Here is a 26,045-nt window from a genome sequence, read left to right on the forward strand (position 1 = left end):
GAGCTAAAATTATCCTCCTGCATCTGTGAAGTATCCAACAAGGTGCACACTGGGTTATTGCTGCAAGTATATCTCATGTAGTCTGGCAGTCCTGTCAATGTGACGGGGGAGGCAGTACATCATCTGAACAATGATACACTAATGATATGTCCTTCACAAAGGCACCACTTTTCTTACACCACAATGAAGGAATGTCACACACAGGACCATAGATAACGCAAGGCCTGACAGGCCTGGTCCAGAGGAGAATGCTGGATCACCAGGGCAACCAGTTGACACCTGACACCCAAAGATTAGATGACTAGAAAATGCAGGTATTTGTGTAAAGGCCAATGATTTGTTAAGATTTGTATTCAAGCATCTAACTGAGGGAGCAAAGTTGCATTCACTTAAATATACAAGGCTTGAAACCTGCACATCACCCATAAGGAGCACGTAAGTGCCACGTAGAAACACAAAGTGAGAAGCGGTGAGCAGAATGGGGGAGCACAGGGGAACCCTATCTGACATTAATGAGCTCTGATGTGGTCCCAAAATTATCCTGTCTAGTAACAGGAACGAGGCCATAAGAGGAGCATATAGTTAAGTGCCTCCGAGGGTGTTAAGGATCATCCTTCATTTCGTGTCTACTCAGGCAGGCTTATTCTCTGCTCACACCTCACTTCTGTTTTCCTTTCTGCACTTATAAGGAAGCAGATCCAAGGCGGCTTGAGACTTCCTGTCACTCAAAGTTGACTATTACATTAAGATCTAATTCTTTTTTATGCCCATGTGCAACTTCTAACTTCCAGTTGGGTGCATCCTGCTGCACGTAACACAATGATTTACAGGGTAATGGAAATTATTTAAAATAAAGAAAGCTGTATATCATCAGAACCATGAAGGAGACAGAGAAGAATACCCAGAGTGAAGGGGTGCTGCCACGTTTGATTAGGCCACAATATCAGCTGTCTGTTAATTGTTTCTAAGCATTCTCTGCAAAATCCAGGTTATTTTTTGGGGACAAGATTTTCAAAAAATCTCTAAGGTGGCTGTGCAATTGACCCCTATGTAGTGACCCCATACAAAGTCCATACACCACCCTAGAGGACGTAAACAGGACTTAGGTGGTACATATGCTTTGTGCTGGCCCTCTGCACTGTGGTGAAATTCATCTGGGTGAGCTTCATGCAGTGTGTACATATCGGTTATCCCTGTAAAACCCTTCTGGTTGGTTAATTGTGCACACAACCCTCTGGTTATGCAAGCCACTGCTTGACTGATTTGTGCCAATGTCCAAGTGTTCTGTGCAGATTTCCCCTTGAAAATATCTTTGAAAATCTGGCTTTTTGTTGTTTGTTTCCTCCCTCCCCACCCCCAAAAAATGATTTTGTTTAGATAAATAATTCACCTCCCCTTCTTGCCATTCCAGTCTGTTTCACTGAACATAAATGAGTAAAGATTTTTATTAAATTTACTTAAAATATTTGTAAGGCTTTTATCCGTGGGTATCTAGGTAGCTTATACTGAACTAATAGAAAGGCAGTGTGATCTAGTGATTTCCCTTGGGGCACTGGATCTTAGAAAACTTGCATTCCACTCCCTGCTTTGCTACTGACTTGCTGTGTGATCTTAAGCAAGTTACATACACTTTCTACACCTCAGTTTCTCATCTGTAGAAGTGGATACTTCCAAGTTAACACAATGCATGAGGATGAGTGGGGGTAGCAAAATACGATAGCCAGACAGCTGGGGTAGAGGCCCCAGAAAGGAGACATGCATCAAATCCTAGTGGCAGTTGGTGAAGAGCTCCAGGAGACCAATCCGTGAGACAGTTCACTTATCTCCCCATTATGTCAGCTGATATATTATAAGCTGCAGATGTGGATGAACAATATGGCAACAGAAAAGTGTTATACAGAGAGAGCTGCAAGTGCTTTCACTGGGTGATGTAATCTGTTCAGTAGGCAATTCTGCAGACTTCATGAAATTCCGCCTGAAATTTTCTAAGCTAGTGAATACTTCTATTCACCCTCTGGAATAATTTGGATAAGTAATTTGTCAGTAATGTTTACTCTAGAGATGTAGAAATTGCATCTGAAGTTTACTTTGATGTATATTGAATTTTATCTACTTTTATTGTATTATGGAATAGTTATTTCTATTTCATCTATTGGCATCTTTTTGATGTACTCAGATTTTGTATTCGTTTGTTTCCTATCACAGTGAAAATGAGGTCAGTATTTGTCACTACAGGAACAAATGACAAAAGATTACAAAGAATTGCCCTTAGAAATGATTGATTGCTATAAATATTCACATGTAAACTGACCCATTTATAAGGCAGCTCCATAAATAGATTATCTAAAAAGTGAATGCCCTACATGAATGCTGATCACTGCCCCCTTCCTGGATCTGTTTTGATTATCAAGGAAATGATCTGGAAATACTTGCCTGGAGAAACTCATTCCTTGACTGGGAGAAGGTAGGAGCCACTTGTCCTCTCCAAAGAGCTCATCATCCAGCTGGAGCTAACACCATTTATGTGCTATTAGATCCGCAGCAGGCATGTGTGATACAGTGTGCACACTTGCTGGGCTTATTAGACCCAAAAACGCACACACTGTAAGATGCACACTTATGGTAGCTGCCTCTTTTGCCACCAAGCTGAGGTACCACTTTAGGGAGCTGATCCTGAGCTGGACCAGCAGCCCCCATCTTTCCTGCCCTTTTGAACTCCTGGAAGAGAGTTTGTCTCTTTTCAAAAGGTCTCATGAAAAAGCTACTCATCCCTCCATTCTTCCACAGAAAGATTGTCTTCAGATTGTCTCTTCATTTCTTGGTTTATAAGTGAATGTATCTATCATATTCGGTTAGCAGGCTTATTTTACTCTTGTTACTCCACTCAACTTTTTGTAGCTTCTATTTTTGGGAGTTGCTTTTAGGAATCCATCTCTTTAAGACAAAAGCACAAATGTATTTGTTGTGCAACAACAAATACAACTCCTATTTTAAAAAAAATTGAGTAGTAGTCTTAACAGTGTTCCCAAATGTTATATGTTACAATAGTAGTACTTTAATGTTTGGGGCTGTAGTATTGTAGTAGTGAAATAAAGTTACTATGCATGCTCAGATGAAAAATGTATTTAATTTTTATAAGCCCTACATATTCAATATTGCCATGTTCTTTAAGGAACTTTCTCACTGTTCTCTCTCTCTCTCTCTCTAGATATGTTTCTAAAGTTTTTTCCTTGTGTCTTTCCTACCTAGCATCATCCTCTCCTTGTTCATTTTCTGTCCAAAGCAAAACCCTTCAGAGCAAATCTTTGTTGAATTCCTACTACTCAGGTACTAGTGCCAGATTTTATTTTATTTTTTAAATTTTCTTTGTTTTTTTACATTTCCCGATATGACATATGGACTGAGTCTTCTGAATGTTGGATACAGCTAACCTTGTTTTCATTTTTGTAATTTTTTTTCCCTCGTTGATCTTCTGTTGATTTCCATTGATCCGTGTCGTGTGGGTGAACGGAATTCCATCTCAAAGTATCATCAGACACTGTTCCATCGACCACGCTGCTAGGTAAGAAGACAGGTATGGCTCACTGTACTCCAGAAAAGGGAAAACATTTATTGCATCTGAAAATGACTCTAAAAGACACTGTCAAATGGCTTAGGCACCAATATTACTACTGTTCTCATGGTCAAGCCTCCTTTGGATTGACCACCACATTGTTGTTGAGGAAACTGAAACAACTCTAAAGTTAATGTAGTTATAGAACCAAAAGAGAAATGTGATTTCCCCTTAGAGCTGCTGTTTGCCATTATGCTGGAATAACTGGTGATGCGGCTGCTTAAATAAAAAGTAGGCCAAAATAATGTTTGTGTATTTCAATTCCATTCAAAACAAAACCAAAATTACAATCAGTGCAATCCTGAAAAGTGAACAAAATTGATCAGGAAAAAAATGACACTATCTTCCTTATTAAAAGGAGAATAAAAGACAAAAATGAGAACCTGAGCCATATCAGGTGCCACTTTCATGTGGAGGATTTGATTTGATGAGCAAAATTTCCATCCATTCTCCAGTTTTGCAAACCATTTTGACTCATGTAAGTGATTGTGCCTACAAAGCTGACACACACATGCATTGTATGTGAAGATCAGATCTGAGATCCCCAGCTCATGTGCATAAATGAGTGTTTGCATATTCAAAATAGGTCAGAACCTGCTTCTTTGAATGCAATCAGTTGTGAGCACAACAAGTTCCATGCAGAAATCAGGGGCTGAGCTTAGGAAAGAAGACTGTTTTATACTGAGTCCATTGAGAACTGCAAAAATAAAGAAAAAACTCTCCTTTTCTAACTACACCACACACTTCTTACTTGCAATACATTTCTTTACACATATGTCATGCGCAAAACTCCCATTGATCAACATTTGGATGCCATGGTGCTAGGTGCTATACATAAACCTGAAGAAAACAGAGATTAATGTCAATGGGAATTTGGTACAGAAAAAGTGCTGAATATGCAATAGAAAGTACAGATCACAGAGGAGAATTTTGCCTATCTTAAAAGAATCACTGTGTTAAAGCCAAGGGAAAATGGATAAGGGTAACTTTATTTTATGAAAGGAGATGCTGAAGCCCCAAATTTTCAAAATTGGATGCTAGATATCACGCTTCAAATCCCTGCTTCAGCACCTACATAAAAGTGATCTTGTAAATGTCAAGAGTTGTTGAGTGTGCCATGACTCCTTTTGACTTGAATAGAAACCGTCAGTGCTCAGCACCTCTGAAAATCAAGCCACTTTTATTTTGGTGTCTTAATACCAATCGAAGTAATATAGCTTCAGATATCCAACCCTGAAACTTTTATTCTTTGGAGTTTTAAAAAGAATATGCTGCCCCAATATATTAACAAAGAGACAGCAGAATGGACAGAAGAAACTTTAAGCTGACTAAAGAAGAAAGAGCTATTCAAAAACATATTACAGGTGTACCCTTGAATATAAGAGTAATAATAGCCTACCAGTTTGGGATCTCCCTTGAGGACATTTGTGTTTAATGTGTGTGGAATTTGAAAAAGGCAATTCCCCTGCTATGAATCAGAAAGCAGATGTGTGGACAATCAGAATCTACCCAGTGGTATTTATCAGACCTGTCATTTTGGATTATTTGCAGTAACTTTTCCCTTCCAGACACACTAATCTACTGCAGCTGTCTTAAACGTTACCCTGAGCAGGTAGCAGCTGAATAGTTAGACTGGGAAAAAATTACATGCAAGCACATAACTGCACAGAATTACAAGCTAACAGCAAGGGAACAAAAAGAGGCCTGAAGAGAATGTTGCAGTATGTAAATTTATCATGCAATCTGTCACGATACTGACTTTGGGAAGAGAGGATTCTTTTTCAAGGGAGTGAATGTGTCCATTTTCCAGTAGGATTGTGGCCTGGTTTACACTCACCTTAAAATTCGGTGGCAGTTGATGGGAGTTACGCAAGCTACACAAAGTAGCTTGCATAACTCCCATCAACTTCTTAACTTCCGTTGTGCGTGGCGTCTTCACTGTGCTGCGCCACTTGAGGGGGTGGTTTTAACAAGTCAACTTCCAGATCAATTGAGCGGTCTTCACTGACAGCTCAATCGATCCGGATAGATTGATCTGATGGCTGCAAATTTGCCGCTGTCAGTGAAGATGTACCCCCAGTTACCCAAAGACAAAATGTTGTCTAAGGGAGATCTAAATGTGGATTCATATTGCAGCCATGCTCCCTACACAAAGGAAGGCCTACTTCTGCAGAAAAGGACCTGAGGGTTACAGTGGATAAGAAGCTGGCTATGAGTCAGCAGTGTGCCCTGGCTGCCAAGAAGGCTAATAGCATATTGGGCTGCATTGGTAGGAGCATTGCCAACAGATCGAGGGAAATGATTATTCCCCTCTATTCAGCATTGGTGAGGCCACATTTGGAGTATTGTATCCAGTTTTGGGCCCCCCACTACAAAAAGGATGTAACCAAGTTGATGAAAGTCCAGCAGAGGGCAACTAAAATGATTAGGGAGTTGGAACACAAGACTTATGAGGAGAGGCTGAGGTAAGTAGGCTTGTTTAGTCTGCAAAAGAGAAGAATGAGGGGGATTTGATAGCAGCCTTTAACTACCTGAAAGGAGGTTCCAGGGAGGATGGAACTAGGCTGTTCTCAATGGTAGTAGGTGACAGAACAAGGAGCAATGGTCTCAAGTTGCAGTGGGGAAGGTCTAGGCTGGATATTGGGAAAAAGCTTTTCACTAGGAGGGTGGTGAAGCACTGGAATGGGTTATCTAGGGACGTAGCGGAATCTCCATCTTTAGAGGTTTCTAAGGTGCAGCTTGACAAAGCCTTGGCTGGAATGATTTAGCTGAGGTTAGTCCTGCTTTGAGGAGGGGGTTGGACTAGATGACCTCCTGAGGTCCATTCCAACTCTAGTATTGTATGATTCTGCAATATACTGGGAGGATGGTGTCCATCCTCAGCTCTACACTTATCATCTGTCGAAACAGAGGCCCCTATTTTGCTGGAGTTGTTTTCACACCTGTATTCTGAGTAAAGAGCACAGTGGTCTTGTTAGGACAGCTAAATTGCTGTGTGAACTGCATGCTTCTTAATTTGAGGCTCAACGGAAGATTATATATGACCTGATCCAAACCTTCTACAGAAAAACAACAAGATAGGCTTTCAAAATCCCAACGTTTAGAGAAAAGCAATAATTATTATTGACTCAAATTGGTCTCGCATTTTACATCTTCAAACCACTTTAAAACTCTTAACTAATAATATGTACAATCCACCTATGTGATGGGTAGGGATGACTATTTCCATTTTACAGATGGGAAATGGAGGCACAAAGGTTAAAACCATGATTTTCAAAGATGCTGTGCACCCGCAATTCCAGCTGATGTTCAGAGTCACAGGTGCTCAGCCTCTCTGAAAAGAAGGCCATTAGCGACTTGCTCAAGGCTGCCTGGTGAGTTGTGGGCAAAACCAGAATCACAAACCAGGAGTAGTTCTTCAAGTATGTGTGAGTGTGATGTTCTGCTGTAGGTGTGCATCTGCCCCATGCACACGTGACCAGATTTTTTTAATAGAAGTGTCAGTCAGGGCTACATGTGCACCTGTGCCACCTCATCCTCCTCTATGAGGACCTCAAAGGGTGTCATGACAACGACCCTCTCACAGTTCCCTCTTACTGCCAGTGGCAGCAAGAGAGAAGCTAGTTTGTATCCAGTTTGCTATATGATTGTTCTGGCTAAATTTCTCAAAAGCTTCTTCAAACCCTTTGAGATCCCGTAGAACTACTTTTGTTCTGTTATTCTTTTTGCCCAGATCTACATTCTAAGGTTTGTCAAACTGAAAATTGCTTGCAGACCCCTCAGAGTGGCTCCCCCTGAACAGGTTCTTAGAATGGGCACTCAAACCCTACAGGCTTCAAGTCTTGTCCATCCTGTGGTGAGCTGATTCCACTGAAAGACAGGAATAGCAGATGCTTGTTCTGCTTGGGAGAGTCTCAGTTCCCAAGCAGTTGCTTGGTCTGCCTCTCCTCTTCTGCAAGAACCTGCAACTTGAGGAATGTGAGGCTGTACCTCCATCTTCTGAAGCAGTGCGCACACGGGAAGTGTCAGAGCCAGGAGATTTGAACTCAGAGACATGTCTAACAATCAAGCCCATATGTTGCAGTGCTCCATCTAGCAGGCAGGTGACTCTGAAGACATCTGTAGAGAAAGTGGCACCGAAAGTGAACCAGGCATCAGCACCGAAGCGATGAGCATTCCCAACATTGAAGATGACACCTCACACGTTGGAAGCAGCATGCTGAATAGGGCTGCTCTGAGCAGCGGGGCAGCAGCTGGAGGAGGAACTTAGCCTCCTCTCATAAAAGAGGAACACAAGAAGATGTTGGGAGACAAGCCGAATAAGTTGTACAGCGTCGAAGACGAACAGAAGGGAGCAGACTGCGCCACAGTAGACTTCACCGATGGCAACATCAGTACCAGCATCAACTCTTGGCACTAAGATATGCACTGGCAGCAACACAGTCTTCAACACTGATACCACTGTATCAGATGACACGGTCTATGGAAGAGGTGTATTCCTTATCACTGTCCCCCACCTTTTTTCCACCATCTAAGAGAAACCCATGACCCAGTTAGGTCTACAAATGATGCCACTGAGAGACCAGGGGATCTCTACAGACCTTAACTGCCAGCACACCCACCAGCCCTATGTATGCATACAGTAAGCCACTGCGACCCTACTGGGGCTATAGGGCTCACCCTGTCAGAGCTAATCCCTGCCTTCACAGAAAAGGAGGGTCCTTCCCTCTCCTGAGGCTTCTGTGGCCAGATCTCAGTTGTCGGAGTACAGAGAGGAATGGGATCCAGACACCGAATGACTCCTCTCGCTGCCTAAACACCTCTCATCCTTGTTTCTGGATGAGGCAGTAGCCTCAGTAATGATAGTTGCACTGGACAATTTCAAGGCCTTACTGAAGTCTCTGGTGCAGATCACAGACACATTAGAGATTAAGACTATGATCATCTCTGAGAAGTCTCACAAAGTGTTTGACATTTTGTCGGCTGCTGGTCTTGCCAGAATTATTCCTTATAAATGAGGCATCCTAAACCCAACAAGAGCCTTGTGGCAAATTCCAGACATTATTCCACCAATAGCAAAATGTGCCAAAAAATGATATCAGGTATCCCTCACCCCCAGTTTTGATTATTTTCACTCCCACCACTAACCCTGAAGTCAAGATTGACCAAAAATATGCCCAGTGGCAAAGATCCCAAATGCTTAGATTCATCTGGAAGAAAGACATACTCATCAGCCTCACTCCAACTGACAGTCAAGCATTGCTGGCCAAATATGACCTTTTGATATGGGGCAGGGTAACACCCTTCCTGGAAAAATACTATCGCAAAAAACAGAGGGGAGCTGAAAGACATTATAAAAGAAGGCCAGCTCAGAGCCAAGGAGGCGCTACAGGTAGTGATGGAGGTCTCTGACACCGACACCAAGTCTGTGATCACTGTATTGATCATTGGTAGAGCACCATGGATCTAAGCTTTAGGTATCCCTCATGAGGTACAAGTCAAGATTGAAGACTTGCCCTTCGAGGGGTTGGAGCAGTTAGGTGAGTGGACAGATAGGGTCCTACATGTGAGGAAGGATTTCAAAGCAGCCCTATGCTCCTTAGGGATCTATATTCCTCCACCCTATCGAAGGGCATACCACCCTCAAACATTGCATCATCAAAGACTGCACACCACATTGTACCATGGGCAGATGGAGTACCAAGCCAGGAAATGCCCCTGGTACTCTAAGGGGCATCAACCCCTCCTGCACCTTGGCACCTCACTGTCCTGGGCTGATTCATCAGCAGATTTGATGGGATGGTGGAGAGCTGTATAGAAGCCAGTCCACAGAGCATGACCTTGGGAAGCCACCTTATCCCATACCACTAAGCATGGTCTATTATAACATCGGACAGATGGCTTCCAACTGAACATCGTAAAACCCTTTTCACTCTCTTCCCCAACAATGACACTGGTCACAGACCCATCAAGGGCAGGGTGGAGCCACTTGCAAATGCAATTTTTATGATCTCTGGACAATCTAAAATTACATCTGAACGTCTCAGTACTGAAAGCCATCAGACTGGCTAGCCTGACATCCTACGCATCTTTCAAAATGACACAATGCAGATCCTGATGGTCAACACATCAGCAAAGCACTGTATAAACACTCAGGGAGGCACTCAATCATCCCCTTTCTGCCTGGAGGTGATCCATTTCTGGGAATGGTGCCATCAGCATGGAGTCATTCCAATAACTGCACTTACTAGGGGTCAGCAATGACCCAATGGGCTGCCTGAGCAGGAATGTGAATAACCAGCCACAAGCGGTCACTGTGAAAATCCATCCTAGAACTGATATTCTGCTGCTGGGGAACTTTCACCATAGACCTGTGTGCCATGCTGGAAAATGACAAGTGCAAGGACTTATGTTCCAGGGGAGGTGTGAGCCCTAGCTCCCTTCTGAACACCTTTGTGTTTCATTGGTCTTGAGGATTACTGTATGCCTTCCAACCAATCCCCCTGATCCCCAGGATCATATCCAAGATCAGACAGGGCAGAGCTATAGTCATCATGATAGCCTCTTAATAGCAGAGGCAACTTTGGCTGTCAGATCTCCTACAGGTATCCAGCCAGCTGTCCATATGCCTTCCCACCTGTCCACACATGCTTTCACAGAACCAGGGTCAAATATTGCACCAGGACCCTGAGTTGTTGCATCTGAGAGCCTGGTCGTTGGCTGGATGAGCAAGACCAACAGAGACTGTTCCCTACAGGTCTATCAGATCCTTCTATAGCACTGGAAACCCTCCACCAGGAAGACTTACTCCTTGAAATGGAAAAAAAAATTCCATTTGGACAGTGCAAAACAATGTGAACCCAGCTGAGATCCCAATATCAAACATGATGAACTACATGTTGCTTGCTTCAGGGTCAGCCCTTAGCTCTCTTAAGGTCCCTTTGGCAGCAATAGCAGCATGACATGCTCCAATGCGGTCACATTCAGTCTTTTTACATCTCACCATGTCAAGATTCCTCAAGGGCCTTCTCTGTACCTTCTGTTCAGCCAGAGACCCTACTCCCATGTGAGATCTTAATGTGATGGTCCTGTTGCTTAAGGAGCCTTCATTTGAAGCATTGTCTTGCCATTAAGACGGTCTTTCCTGTAGCCATCATATCAGCATGAAGAATCAGTGAACTACAAGTTCTCATGGTTGGACCACCATATACATCCTTCCACTGGGACAAAGTGGTGATGAAACTGCACCCTAAATTCATCCCTACAGTGCTCTCAGAATTCCACCTGAACCTGCCTGTCACTTTAGTAATCTTCTTTCTGAATCCCCACATGTTGCCAGACAAAACAAAACTTTGTACTATGTATGTGGTCCAGGGCCATGGTTTATTACATCACCAAAACCAAACCTTTCAGATTTTCTCCTTACCTTTTTATGGTCATTTTTGGCACATCAAAGGATCAATCTCTCTCATCCCAGATAATCTCAGTGGATTACACAATTCATTTCCAACTGCTATAAATTGGCTGGCAAGCCTATCCCTCCAAATATCAATGCACACTCCACTAGGGTTCAGGAGATGTCTTTGGCCTGCTTCAGAAATATATCCATTTCTGAGATCAGTAAGGCAGCCACATGGAGCAATCCACTGATGTTTGAGAAACTCTGTACATTTGACATGGATCCGAGCTTTGGAAAAGCAGTACTTCAATCTCCATTTGACTGATATAGCTTAATGTCCTCACTACTACTTTCTGGGGATGATACCATTTGCCAGTCACCTAGAGTGGGATCTACATACTCGAAGAAGTATGTTTACTTATCCTACAGTAACTTTGGTTCTTCAAGATATTGTAGTCATTTAGGATCCACAACCTGTCTTCCATCCCACTGTTTGGCTTTCAGTTGTGACAGAACTGAAGGAAGGGCATGGCAGAACTTGTCTGGGAACACAAGGAGGCACAGGGGCACATAGGTGGCTCCAATGGACACTGTTAAAAAAATAAATAAAATCCAATGGTGCATGCACACCTAGAATGAATTCCGCACTGATGACACAATCTGAAAGAACTACACTTACTGTTGAGTAAGTAACTATTTTCCTGGCTTCCCAATCCATTCTCCAGATGCTGGACAAAGCTGCATCTGCAAAATAGTTTGATTTTTAAAATGGCAAATCTGTTTTTTGTAAAAATATGGGAGAAAGAGCATCAGCAACCCCAGAAACCAATATCTATCACCCTGTGTGAACTGCAGCTTGGCATATTTGTTCCCATCTGTTACGCCTTCTGCTAATAAATGTGCAGTATTTGTAACACTAGATGACTCACCAGACTCAGTTGTGACATGATTTGTTGATAGAAAGACACAGGGGATGCTGTTTTTGGCCTCCATCCCACCCTTTGCTTGATTAATACTTTTATAATGCATTTCTTTAGCTGCTTAATTTTCTGTTACAACATGAAACATCCCTGGATTCAAGCATTGTGCTTGTAAGTGTCTTTGCTGGGAAAATTAATACTTAGTTGAAAGCAAAAGAGGCAGGAGAAGTCTGTGTTCTGTGTGTTTTGTTAGGGCCCAGATTGGACCAGCCCCGATTAGGTATGGTAAAGAACTGTGTGGCATCAGGGATTATTCTGGGAGACATTGTGCATTGCTGATATCTCCCAGAGCTCCCAAGTGAATGGAGGTGGAGGAGACTCTTCAAAAGGTGCATCATATTGTTCCCTTTCCACCTAGCTAGCTGCCATTCCTAGTGTGTAGAATGAACATTGGTCATGGCTCCCATACTCCACGCTCTTGTCCACACTGCACCGACTCAAGAGGATGCTAGCCCAAAGCAAGCCCAGTCTTTAGGAGAGCGCAGGAATTGTAACTCTGCTTTGTCCCTGCACAGGGGGCACAAGACAGTGAAAGGCTCCTTGTACCTTCCTTTCATCTGTGCACTTATGCAGAAACCATACACAATCTGGCCTGTATTTACACCCATGGAGAAATTTGCCCTAGATTTATCCATTTCTTGGATGTTGCTGTGCAATTGCATACATGCAATGAATCTGCATGGGGTTTATGTACACAGTGTCTCTGAACAGCTGAAGGTGAAGATTATATTGTTTCACTGGTGAGTTGCATCATCATTGACTTCTTAATCTGAAGGATGGGTTATTTTTTATATTTGTAAGCAGTTAGGGGTTTAAAAATTGGTGACTCTATCTATCACAGACTGTGGCCTCCCAGGTCATACCAGCCTGTTGGCAACAGTGAGTGCTTTCTCTGCAGAAGCCCAATTTACTAAATTTCACTTGCAATGGAATAAGCAGCTGTGAAATAACCTGCATTAGAAAGCTGACAGCTGTTGCTTGATGTGCCTCTCTGGTGACATTCCTGTGAGACTGACACTACATGCCCACATGCAGTCAATGAGGAAGACTTCCTGCTCAGATCTCAGTGACAGATGAGGCATTCCAAGGTGGGGCAAAGTTGCTCTTGGAAATATGGGGCAGCTGGGGGAGGGGAGATGCAGGTGTGTAAAGTATTCTGAGGTTCTCAGTGCAATTTACCAACTAGTTGAACTAATTAATTAAACTGTTTAACACCTCATGAGGTAGGTATGCAGAGCCTCATTTTACACATGAGGCAGAGATAGACTGACTTGGTCAGGGCCATGCAGTTAATCAATGGGTCTAAAACTGAAGAGGCCCAAGTCCCAGACCATTGTAGCAGTGCATTCTCCCTCCTCATTTAAGCACATATCCCATTTGTAAGTGAAGCAGGGAAACAAAATGCACAAAATCTTCTGACAAGATTAGTTTATGCAGTATTAAATGTTGGCCGGAATGTGGCAGTGGTGTTTTAAAACCAAGGGGAATTGATTTTCTCCAGCCAAGTTTTATGTCCGTCATGAGCCAGCATGGCTAGCACGTGAGCTGCTGCTTCATTGTCTTTCCCACAAAAGAAAGTTGAATGAAAGATGCACCCTCCAGACTGCTTCTAACATGGCTAGAAATCAAACCATGCTTCCAGTTGGCTCTTCCTTAATTAATGTGCCCTGTTTGGCTAAATCAATATCAGTCAAATGAGAATTTTTATTCATGTTTGTCATAGCACCATGTATATTGCATATAGCACATCACCTTCAAGTCGGGTATTTGACATGTAATAAATCTTATGGGCATAAAAAAGCAAGCTAATTTTACTAAATACCACCATATCAATAGCGTAATGGAGAGAGATATTAGCCATGTCACAGCCATCCTTAAGTGATGTCAAGTAATTGACAGCCCTAACTCTAGTAGAGAGAGATTGGATATGTGCGTAATTAAATCCATCACAAACACCACTCAAAATATAATTTATTTTGTGCAAAGGAAGTCTTATCGCGTTACACACTTGCCAACACTAAGAGAAAAAAATATAAACAGAGATGATTACATTTATGTAGCCTATCATTTCAGAAGCAGAAAGAGCTGGTGGATATTAAAGGAAAAGTTTAACAAACTTTTCTGGTATTCAGGACACACATCAATGCAGTAGGACTGCAGTCTTTTGACGCTTAGTCTGGTTTTCTGGTTTGCAGACACCATCAGTGTGTATGTTCTTCCTATATCTGTTATCCCACAGTAACAAAACTCAGTTTGTGAACCAAGATAATGTTACAAAAAGAGGTATCGGAAGTTTCTGTGCCATAAACTGTTCTGGGTGGACAGGGCTTCTGCTTGTAGCCCTACTGGAACACCTGTTCAGAGATTTGCTCATGCTGAGCAGCTCGTAGAATTACAGAGCTATTTTTTCAGGTGCTTCCTGTAATGTGTATGACATCAGCCAAAGAATTTATCAGCTGTCACAAGGATGATGATTATTTATGTATTTTATTTAGTTAGTTATATAGCAACAAAAGTATTCTACAATAGATATTTTAGTAGCAATCGGGCAATAATGTCCTGCCTTCGGGACTACCCATCAGACACTGGAAGATGTTCCTCTTTTGTGTTTCTTTGGTAGAGTGCTTTTCATGCCATAATATCCTGCTGCAATAACTTTGGTTTTAACCACACAAAGCTGGAACTCACTGATACTCCAGCTCATGTAGGTAAATTATACTCTGTTACTCCCCAAGAGAGTCATAGTGAATTCATCCAAACATTTTCCCCCAAATTCTCCTTTTTATTGATCCATTGTTCTTGTGGAAAGTTACATAAGGCGCTAGTGAGTGACTCGTAATGGATCATGAGCTTGTGTGGTGCTGAACATCTTAAATTCCCATTAGCTTCTGTGGAAGTTGAGAGCAGTCTGTCTTACAGGATCTGCCCCCAACATCTGCAAGATGTGAGGTGGAGGGGCATGGTGACAAATTGCTGTGGCCCACATTAAGTGTAACAATGACAATCAGAAATGTGACTTTTCAGAGGGACTGTTATTTTTGTTGCTTTTTTCTTGTAATTACAGTGCCATGAGGAACGCAGTCTGTTTTATTTCTTCATCCTGCAGGAAAAGGATAGCCTGTCTATAATGTGTTTCAAAGATCCTTTTGGTTGATTGCCCTAGTTAGAGATGAGAGTTTGCTTGCTGCTACTTCTCCTTTCCAGTACATATTGAATTGTTCATAAAATTGCTGTAAACAGCACGTCTTGAGAGATGGTGTAGTGCCTTGCTTGAGTGCTTCATTAACCATGCTTAGGCTCAGACTCAAAGGGTGATTAGACAGAGAGGGAACAATATGTTTCTTGCATAAGGCATTATTAGCAGAACATCTGAACATTTGACTCATCTCATACACAGCAATTTGTGTACGTGAAGAAGATTCAAGTTTTTTTTTCCTTGGTACAAAATAAAATGTCTGTGGATGTAGCTATGGGTCATGCTGAGTTCACACAAATAACCAGGTCAACTTCTCCTCCCAGTGGTGGACGTGGAGTCCACTCAAAGTACTGCAGGCACAGAAATCTAAATTAGGTCGCCTTCTCCCCAGTTACTTCCTGCAGCTTGTTCTGAGTGAGCAGGGAAGGCTCGGCATTGCCTGGCACTAGACTTAGAGCTTGTGTAGGCAGAGCTTTGACCTAGGAGTATATGAGAGTGCGCTAGAGAACTTTCCGTGCTCAATAGCAGGGTCCATAGGGCTAGTTAGTGTGTGCTGCTCTGGTATGCTGCAGATTTACACCCTAACTTGTCGCTCACTAACTCTCCATCCAAATGAGCCCTTAGGAAATGCAATTCAGTTGGGACAAACACATAAAAACCTTGTAATGGAGTTGTCCACATCACAGGAAACTCGAGTTTAAGATTTCAGCACATTGGTGGCCCAATGTGGAGGAAGAGACTTAAAAGAGAAGTGGGTAAAAATTATTTGGCTTACCCCTCTGCAAGGAGAGCTGTAGGAAAGGAGGTTAAACAGCCCAGAAATTAAAGGTTTAGTGAAGAGGGCAATAATTAAGTACCTCTGAAGGGGCAGCCTGATTTGAGTTACATTTTACAAGTACCCTGTGGTCTTAGTATGCCCTTGTACTAGCAATAGAAGTGTACATTAGTTTTAAGGCTCCCTCTCAAATAGGGACATTGTAATGTTTTCTGATTGGGACTGATAAAAATATAGCATTACTTGTAGATTCCTCAGAGAAGCTAGTTGTGAAATTGGGTTTATACTAAACTTATTAATGGAAATTTAAGCATAGTACGTCTGTCAGAAATGGGCCGTCATAAAAATAGTTTCCTCTCCATTATGGGAGGTTAATAGGGAATAGGTGAAGAAAGATGCATTGGGAAAATGAATCCAGCTAGGAGAATTAATAAGCCTTGAAAATTCCCTCTGTCCGAGTTCTCACATTGTAATTAGTACAGTATTAGAAATACTGTTATACAAATGGTTAGGTGTTACTTTTCCTTAAGTTCCACATGCATTGATGTTCTATGTGCTCATGGGTTTACTAAAGCCAAATTCATATTTATTTTTGTGTGTCGTATGAATGTTGTTGTATTGAAAGCTGGATTTTGAAAAATATTTTCACATTAGTGACCTGCTTTTCAGTGAGGCTGATCATCTGTAACTGCAGTAGATCTCAGAAGGAGTGGAAGGCGCTCAACATCTCTGATAATTGGATCACAAGCTTTTACTTACGTCATCAAAGCTTAGCATAGGCCTGTCTTCGATGATGTGTCCATTGCTGCTATTCCCCCCCCCCCCGCTCTGATACATTCAGAACTTCAGAGCAAACTTTCTTGACATCTTGCCTCCCTGCCACAAAAATACCACTCTGGCTGCTTAAGAGTTGTTTTTCCATGTGGAAAAGGGTACTAAGGCCCTGCCCCATGTGCTTTTATCTATCTTTTCAATGAGAAAAACAGCAGTCCTGACTGCTTGTGGTCAAAGCTCCATAGTGTTTTCTGCAAGAGGAGGAGTGTTCACCCTGATGCTTTAGCCAAAATTCAGCTTGAGTAGTTATAGTCCATCTCCCTAAAATTACTCCAACATTTCAGCTGGATTAGTTTGTTCTCTTTGCCCCTTCTAAAAGGCTGTTGTAGTGTTGCTAACTGGGAACAGCTTCTAGTTTCTATCCCTTTTCAATAGTGAGCAAGTTATCCATTTGTATACAATCTCCAGTCACTGTGGATCACTCTAGATAGACAAAGCTATATATTGGATATGTGATCATAGTGGGAGTGGTTAGAACCAGTAGTAACTAATGCAAATGACTAAGAGCCCTAGGAGATCCCTAAAGTAGTGCCAAGACAAAGTCTCCCTTGGCCAAATGCTTGAATTCAGTCAATTCATTTGGAAAGAAACAAGAACTAGAATCTAGACATTACATCTAAGCAGAGCTTCTGGGGTTAAAAAGAAAATCCTCGTTGGTGATCATCTGTTGATAGAAGTGCTTTCTGTTCTATTATCTATTAGGAGTATTGTACCATACAGTTAGGGTCCTGCCTGGACCTATTGATGCTGGAGTCTTCATTCATCTTGTACTGTAAATATTTTCTAAATTAATTTCTTTTGGAAATTATGTTTCTCTGATAAATTTACATTTCTGAAATATAAGTGCAAGGTAGTCATATTTCTGTACAATTTTGCTGTTCTTTCAGATAACATTACATTTCTTAAACTGAAATATACACATTTGAGGCCTAAACTTTATTTTCTAGGTGACTAACAGTTTTGGGTGCTTGAATTTCTGGGTGCCAAACTTGAGATGCTGAGCACTCATTCTCTGAAAATCAGGCCTCTTTAAGGTATCTAAGGCTGAGCACTCAAAAATCACGTTACTTTTGAAAACCTTGTTCTTTCCTAGTGCAAAGCAGTTTTGCTTTGTGAACAAAGGTATAGAATTCCAGTGGAGTTGCCATGCAGATTTCAGGACATTAACATGCATTATTTCATGAGATATGCCATTTACTTCTGTCATTATTGTGCCTGTTTTTCTGTCTCCTTCTGGTTGCCTCAGTGACTGATTACACTACAAATATTTGACTGTGCCTTAGTCTTTCTGGTGGCTTTGGGCATATGTGGTTGTCTACTTATTTCTGTTCTTTATTTCACCTGCAATAACCTATGGGAAGGGGAGACAAACAGCACAGAAATGAAACTGGAAATGATGGATAGGTGAAAGCTTTTTTTGCCTCCCTGTCTTTAAAACAGAGAGCAGCCACGGGGAAATGACTCAGCCAACTCTGACCATCCAGACCCATCCGTACCGGAGCTGTGAGCCAGTGGAAATGTCCTACCCCAGGGGGCAGTTCCAGCCAGCCATCCGCGTGGCCGACTTGCTACAGCACATCACCCAGATGAAACGAGGACAGGGCTATGGATTTAAAGAGGAGTATGAGGTGAGAGGAACATTAATTCACATAAATAAATAGGGAAGTTGCATCAACTGGAGTAGAGAATGATCATATTAAGAGGCTTTTTATTATTAATTCAATTAACTGCAATAATTTTACAGTGATTGTTGGGGGCTACCTGCTTTCTAGGTCCATGAAATAGGATTTTAGTGTTAGAAGAAGAGATCGAGAATGCTTGCTGGTCCATCCCTTTGCAAGTATGAATTATAATTTAGAGTCCCAGGCTACCCCTTCCCCAAAAGAGCTGGGGGATTGAACATGTGAAACTCAGTGGAAGAATCAGAGCTCCCTACTCCCATTATCATTGGTGTGGCATAACTAAAGTAATGCAAGCCAAACCTGGATAAGCAAAGCAAGCTTTTTCTTTTTCTTTCTACTCTGTTGCAGCCCCAAATGCTTTGTAGCAATTGATCAAATTAAAGCCCAACTTAACAAGCTGCATATGGAACAGTTCACTCAAACCAAGAGAGACCCCTGTGGTGCCTTAACAATTACTGGGTTTTCCATTGTGCTAGTACCTCTGGTTCAGAATAGGTCAGGGTGATTCACTGTTCCTACTGTGTATAAAGTGAGAGACAAGAAGTTCGTTATTAAAGAGGGGGATAAACAAGAGGTGGTGAGAATTAGGAATGTAACATCAGAGAAAAGGATGAAAGAAAGAACAAGAGAACAAGGAGGGGTTGAAAGAGAACTATGCAGCATCTGCATGAAATTGGGTGGGGGAGAGAAGGAACCAGCATAATTACTCAGTGAAATTCAGTTTTGGCAAGCTGTAATAGTAATGAGTGAAATAAGTTTGTGGGGGAGGGCATAAGGTGATATGTTACAGCTCCTGTAAAAATAACTTACTGAAAACAGTTTATTTTTAAACACTGTGAGTAAGAGTCCATTGGGTATGTATCATTTGTGCTGGCTTACATTGTTATAAATAGAGTCTGGGAATTACCTTTCTGGGCAAGCCAGGAAGCTGTGTTTTGATCTGGTGACATTATAGATTCACAGAGGTGAATGTTTATGGTTACTGTAGGACAGCAGTGAACAGACAGGGCCCAATAACTAGCATCTCCATTATCCTGCATGCTTTTTTGACAATCCATTGATGGGCTTTGTTTAATATTGAAACTATGGGGTCTATTCCCTTATAGGTCCAAAGGGGATTTACTCAAGTAACCCCTTGCTCCCATGAACAGCAATCAAAACTGCACGTAACTCTCCTGCAGATGCCCGAATATTTAGGTCTTGATGCTGAAAGAGAAAGTAAACAGTTGCTAGAGTATATGTGGCTCTTGATGCCGGGGTTGGTAATTCTCAAAATAACACATTAGCATAAAAAATGTCAATGCCGCTCCAGCTCCACACGATACTACCAGCCACGTGTATATATAATATATATAATGATAACAATATACTGTAGATTTACATAACCGCTTTCATTCCAAGAGATTCTAGTTAGTACTTTACAGGTCCACTAATCACATGCAAAATTCTGCCCTTGATTTAAGGGCCACCACTGCTCTGAAGTCATCTAGATGTGCTTGATTGTGTTAGAGGTAAGACTTTGGACTGTTTGCGGGGAATACTTCACCCGCTGCCAAAGTGCAGCCACAGCTACCATCACTAACACTACAAAGTTAGGGCGGGTAACCATAGCCTGTTGAAGGCACTAAGGATAATTTCAAATTGACCAAATATATTGTCTCAAACTGGAATTTGGCTGAACAGAAGGCTAACAACTTTATTTTGCAAAAAGCGCTACAGAATCTTTAATCACAAATGTTTTATGCCTCTTCCACAATATATTGTGTTTTTATTTATTGTATAGATTAGTGCCTATGTCACATACAAATACATTTTTCCTTTAAGGAGCTGATTTTCAACTTTGCTTTGCCAGCTTTGCTTTTGCTCGTAAATTACAGTCTATTTAGTGATGTGATATCAAATCATTTTACTCTTATGAAACAGCTATTTGAGCCAGGGTCATCCTTCATCCATGGCATCTTATCTCTGCACATTTTCACCCCACGCAACTGCTGGGGAACTGAATCCCATATTTGTTTAAAATGTGCCTCCCTCCCCCATCAGTTTATAGTAATGGTAAAGTTTTAAGCCAAGTACTCACACTAAAATGTACATGCATGTTATGTGTGTAGAACTCCGCATTGGGGTGTACAAAGCAGGATTTGTGTGTGCATTTGGTGTTGCATGAGCACTCTGTTTATACTTCTGAATGCAAGGATTGTTCAGCAAACAAGAATCATGTGCATTTTTTCATGCACCTGATACACTTATACCTCAAAGTTTGACTTGGCCCTTCGCAAGTGCTGTTGTTGTTTAATGAATCTATATACATATGAGTGAAATGTGACACTAACAATGGAGACTGATAACTTTGGACAGAATGAGGCATAATGTGGGCATGTCTCATTTAAATGTCACTCATTCACCCATCAATACATTTTAGTTCTGACTTGTGGCACCCTGGATTGGTCCAGGTTTAAGTTTCTTATGAGCAAAGACTGCAAGTGTGGATGGTAAGATGGACAAATGCCCAAATTCATTTTCACTTGTGGTTGAGGATGGCCTTGGTACTGGTCCCCAGAAGTAAAGACCCTCCCGCATATCCATGCTGCCCTACTGGGATATTTTATTTATTTTGAACTTTGTGCTAGTACCTCAGGCATCTCACTGCCTATTGAGCGTGAACTCTGGATTTTAACCCATTCCTTAGTTCCAGCACACTTACAAATCCCCTATACATCTGAGGGATATATATAAAGTATATCATAAATTATAAATATTGTTTGTGTCCTCACTTGTAGGGATCTTATTTAAATTTTACAAAACTGCTGTAGGAAAATTAAGGCCCAGATCTTGTGAATACTGAAATTCTACTAATGACTAGAAAGCTCTTAACTAAAGAAACAAGTGCAGAATATTCACTGTAGAGCATAAAATTAAAATGGGGGGGGGGGAAGTAAAGAACTAGCAACACATAAATAAAACATCCAATTTAAATTTGAAAAATTGTTTTGATTTGTTTAAAATCATGACTTTTATCCACCCTGCTTTAAATAGTAGTAAAATTATTTTGATTTTCAAATTCGCATAATGAAAACTGTTTAAAGTTTCTGGTATTGCACCAGTAACTGAAATTCTGGGCCCATCTCAGTAGTGCAGAAATGCTTGTAATATAAAGAGAACTTCCAGGCCAGAATTTCAGGTGTAGTCTCCCTTTTGTGGATGCAGTTTAATTTGTGCCCAATATTTTTGCACTTCCATTTCAGCTGTAGATGCAAATGTTAATGGCCACACCTCTACCTATCTCTTTGCAGAACACAGATCCAGTTGTTAGTGGTTCAGTTATTCCACTTTGTTCATCTTGTTTATGGAAAAGCATGTGCACAAATTGTACCCACAAACAGGAGTCTGTGCTGCAGCCAAGCTGGAAATATACCCCTTTCATTCAAGCACAGATAGATATTTTAGTGGAATGTAAAATGCCTCAGTGTTCAATAAGAAAGAACAACCATTAGCTTCCTCTTGAACTTTGTGAGGCCATATCAGGCCAAATATTTTCAGTAGAAATCCCCATCAATTTCAATGGGAAGTTTCATGCTCAAATCAATGGCAGGATAGGGTTCTTTGATGTGGGATTTACTGGATTTGACTGCATCCCTTTTAGTTGGACAAGACAGCCTGACCCTGGTATAAATAGGGATGAGATGGGATTTTTTTTCTTCTCAGAAGCTTATGATTAGATGCCTAATGACTGTTGCCATGCTCTGGTCAATCTACTGTAACTAGATCCTAATGTAAATATAAGGCACCTTTTCCCTTTCTCCTTGATAGTGAAAATGAGCCTTTCTTTCCTACTTTGTTATGTTTATTTTTTTTGCCCAGGAGATTAGCTGCTATTAGGTAGCAGCTCTCTGTAAAAAGTAATAGAGGTGTGATCAAAGCCCTTACCAATTACTGTTATCACCTCTTATTCCTGGGCTTTTGAATTGGGACTTGCCTTCCCTGTTTTTGTCAGCAGCACTCATAGAGGTGTCTGACATTATCTGTCCTGGAACCCTATGAGAGGAAATTAAAGATCTGCCAGGGAGTCATTCATATCAAGTTTTATCATAATATCAGTTGTGTAGATACTAGTTGTTATGTGTCTCTTCCATCCCAACTCAGACACAGTAGTAGACCTGCTTGGTTTGTGAAGACGCATACGAGTTCATTTTCAAATTAGAGCTATTGCAGGCCACCGGCTGCTAGTGAAGGCAAAGTGGAGTCCCCAAGGATTAAATTAAAAGAACCATTATTTCCTAAGAATCCTAAATAATACAATCGGTAACATTGCTCTGATTCTCTTGGAATATAGCATCTGCTTACAAGTAGTCCTCGGGAACGGCAAAGTGACAGAAAATCTCAGTGGAACATATGCATGAGCTGCCATTTACATTCCCAACACTGAGCAAGGTCAGGATGACTACAGCTGAGAACTCCTGTTTTTGAGTTGTGGTTTTTTGTCTCAGCTGTGAGAAGCTATGCAAGTGACGCTCAAAGAGAGGATTAGTGCCATCTGTGTCCCAAAAGAGAGCTCTGCTGCTGTTGCTCTGAACTGGCCATGCTGCAGTTTCCCCTGGCTATGTCTCAAGAGATCGTCCCAATTTACAGATATTTTCAGGTCATGCTGCAAAGAGGGAAAATCAGCCTCTCTCTGGTCATGTTCCATGAGATGTGCCTTTTTCCTGGCTATGTCCATACAAATGTTCATTTGATCATATCCAAAGGGAGTCACGTGACCAAGTCATGGGCTGGTTCTAACTTCTAACAGTGGGATGTGGGACCTCCCCCTCCAAGAAACAAATCTCAGGTTTATAACAGTGGCCATCTCCTTTGGAGGGGGTGTGCGTGTGCGTGTGTGTGTACACATTTTATGCAGCATCTGATGCTTGATCTCTATGTAGTACAAAGCCAACGGCTATAATATCCTTCTGTGTAGGCGATGTGATAAAGCCTTGCAGGAATTCCTTTAAGAAAACCAGCAGAAGGTTTGTATGGTATAGTTACTGAAGACTGGCATTACACTGTTATTAATCCAGAAATAGGAGAAACCACCTTATATACTTTCAATTTAAATATCATACAAGACTGAGTTCTGTGTTTCAGCCATCTGGTCTTTTCCAGGGGCACATGTGTGAAATCATCACAGACCCTGCACTGCAGGGGGAATGTCGCTCATCCTATAAATATGCAGTCAGAAGCAAACGAACTTCCCCATTCCTTTTAGGTCCATACTTTCATGAGGAAAACGATATTTAGCCAGCATAAGCCAAAGGGTGCTAATGGTCTCTGCAGAATTGTGCCTTTTGCATTATTAGATGTGCCTTTTCCTCCTCAAGAACAGCTGTTTGGTTGGTTGAGTACTGAATTATGCATTGCCTTTATTTTTGCCCAGCTTTGTCATGTTAAACCACCTGAAGGCATTGGCCACTCTTTCTATAAACACTCTACCACTGTTTATTTTTCAGGCTTTACCCGAGGGGCAGACAGCATCTTGGGATACAGCCAAGGAAGATGAAAACCGCAATAAGAATAGATATGGGAACATAATCTCCTGTAGGTGAAAATTCAAATGAAACTGGGCTTCCTGTGTGTGTATGTAAGCATCTGGTTGAAGGGAGGATGTTTGAGAGCCTAAATAAAGAAAAATGGCTTAAAATGCCCAGCCTTTGAAAGGTTCAATTAGTTGCAGGCTAAGCCTCTTGTTATGATTCCCCCACCCCACCCGACCCCCTGCTATGTGTTTCAGATTTTGTACTGGAGGACAAAATCCTGCTATCAGATTTTCACACTGGACTCTGATGCCAATAGCCTGTTCTATCTCTACATACACAGAGTCTTCGATACGACAAATGGGAGTTCAAGGGGAGACCAGGAATATCAGAGTTGAGATGTCGGTCAGAGAGCAGAATTTTGCCCTTAGAATAGAGGTTGGTAGACTGTAGTCTGTAGAGCGCTCACTGGTGATCTCCAGAGAGCTGGTTGGCCACATGGAATGAACTCTATTCCTGTTTCCTCCTTCTAAATCACATTGACAGATAAAAATACTTAAACACTTCCCAATCTTACCTTCCCAAGTAAACAATTGATATAGTTGCTACAGGGTTGTTATGGGATTGTGAATGAGAAGGGAGGTGTCTCAGACCCTCTCTTTCTATTGATATGTGTTTAGCAGCATGGAAACTATTTGAGAAGCCCTGTATCAGATCATTGATGTAAGAAACTGATCAAAGAACACAAATGGAGACTTTTTGACAGTCCCATTGAAGTCAGTTGAGTCATGCTAGTGTAAAGAAGGTCAAAATTAGGCCCCAGGCATTTATACATTCTATTTTGCCCCGGGGGGGGGAACCTTTCTTGTAAATATAAAGAATGATCTTATGGTTAAGCCACTTCACCAGGACTCGAGATTTCGAGTTAGTTCTTGGTTCTGGCACAGATCTCTGTGTGACCTGGAAGAAGTCACTGTCTGTCTGTCTGCCTTAGTTCCCCATTCATAAAATGGGGCTAATAATTCTTCTTTTCTCACATTTTCTCTCTGTTTTGTCAATTCAGACTGAGTTCCTACTCTGGAAAATTTACAGTCTTTTACTCTGTGTTTGTAGGATGACTAGCACAATGTGATATATATATATATAATAAAAGTAATTATTCAGAATGGGCAAACTTGGGTTGGATAAAATAAGCTCTTCCCTGCTCAAACATTTGCTCAATATACAAACCAAATCTTTTTATTTTCATAGTTTCAAAAAGTTTGACTAATTTTGTTTTTGTTTGTGTATTTTGTTTTTGTTTCTCTGTGTTCCAGCTGGATGTGGGTTAACCTGCATAATCTGATTCTGATGCAACAACAGAATTAAATAACAGGTCTGAATCAAAAGCCTGGATCTAGATAGTTTCCATCTGCCTGTAAGGAAGATGGATCTAGATTTGGATCCTAAGTTTATGGCTCAGGCTCATCTCTAAACAGAATGAAATGACTGTAACAAAGGAAAAAATGTAAAAAGAAATTGAACTAACACTGTAACATTAGGAGTCTTCGCCTGCTTGATTATGAGCTAAGATATACTAATACATTTATATTAATTTCTGTTCCAGCTTCTATATCTGTGGCACCAATGATGTAAAAGCAGCAAGCTGTTTGTTGGGCCTGATGAAGCAAGATTTAGAAACCTTTTGATTTAGAGGAATAATTATGGTATTGAAAGTAAATCAGGAATTCCTTAATTCTAATCCCAATTTTGCAAATGATTTACTCTGCGGCATTGGGCAGGTCACTTAACGTCTTTTCTTCTGTTTCTTCATCTGTAAAATAGAGATGGTAGTACTGAAATGACTATTTGTCCAGTGTTTTTGAAGAAGAAAGTGCTATTATATTTGAGTAGTGTATGTAATGGGGAAAACATGTTAGGCAATTTTTTCGGGTAGTTTCGAGTAAGCAGAGGGCACGACTGAGTATGGAGGTAGGGAGGACTGAGGCAATTAAGCTATAGTTTCTGTCCAATTTAGGACTCAAGAGATCACCAACAAGGGTAGCACATGGAGAAA

The 26,045-nt window shown here is 41.3% G+C and overlaps 1 protein-coding gene across 1 annotated transcript in view; it reads left to right on the plus strand.

Moving 5' to 3' along the window:
* Window positions 1-26,045, plus strand: part of PTPRT (protein tyrosine phosphatase receptor type T) — a 618,875-nt gene that overhangs the window by 556,809 nt on the left and 36,021 nt on the right. Inside the window, exons 17-20 of the mRNA XM_067554415.1 lie at window positions 3,250-3,327; window positions 3,527-3,562; window positions 18,238-18,425; window positions 23,966-24,053. Of these exons, the coding sequence (XP_067410516.1) occupies window positions 3,250-3,327; window positions 3,527-3,562; window positions 18,238-18,425; window positions 23,966-24,053 (390 nt within the window). The remainder of the gene's footprint in view (window positions 1-3,249; window positions 3,328-3,526; window positions 3,563-18,237; window positions 18,426-23,965; window positions 24,054-26,045) is intronic.

Source organism: Emydura macquarii, unplaced genomic scaffold (assembly GCF_026122565.2).
Source record: "Emydura macquarii macquarii isolate MOO-44397 ecotype Brisbane River unplaced genomic scaffold, CSIRO-AGI_Emac_v2 contig_1483, whole genome shotgun sequence".
Taxonomy (NCBI): Eukaryota; Metazoa; Chordata; order Testudines; family Chelidae; genus Emydura; species Emydura macquarii.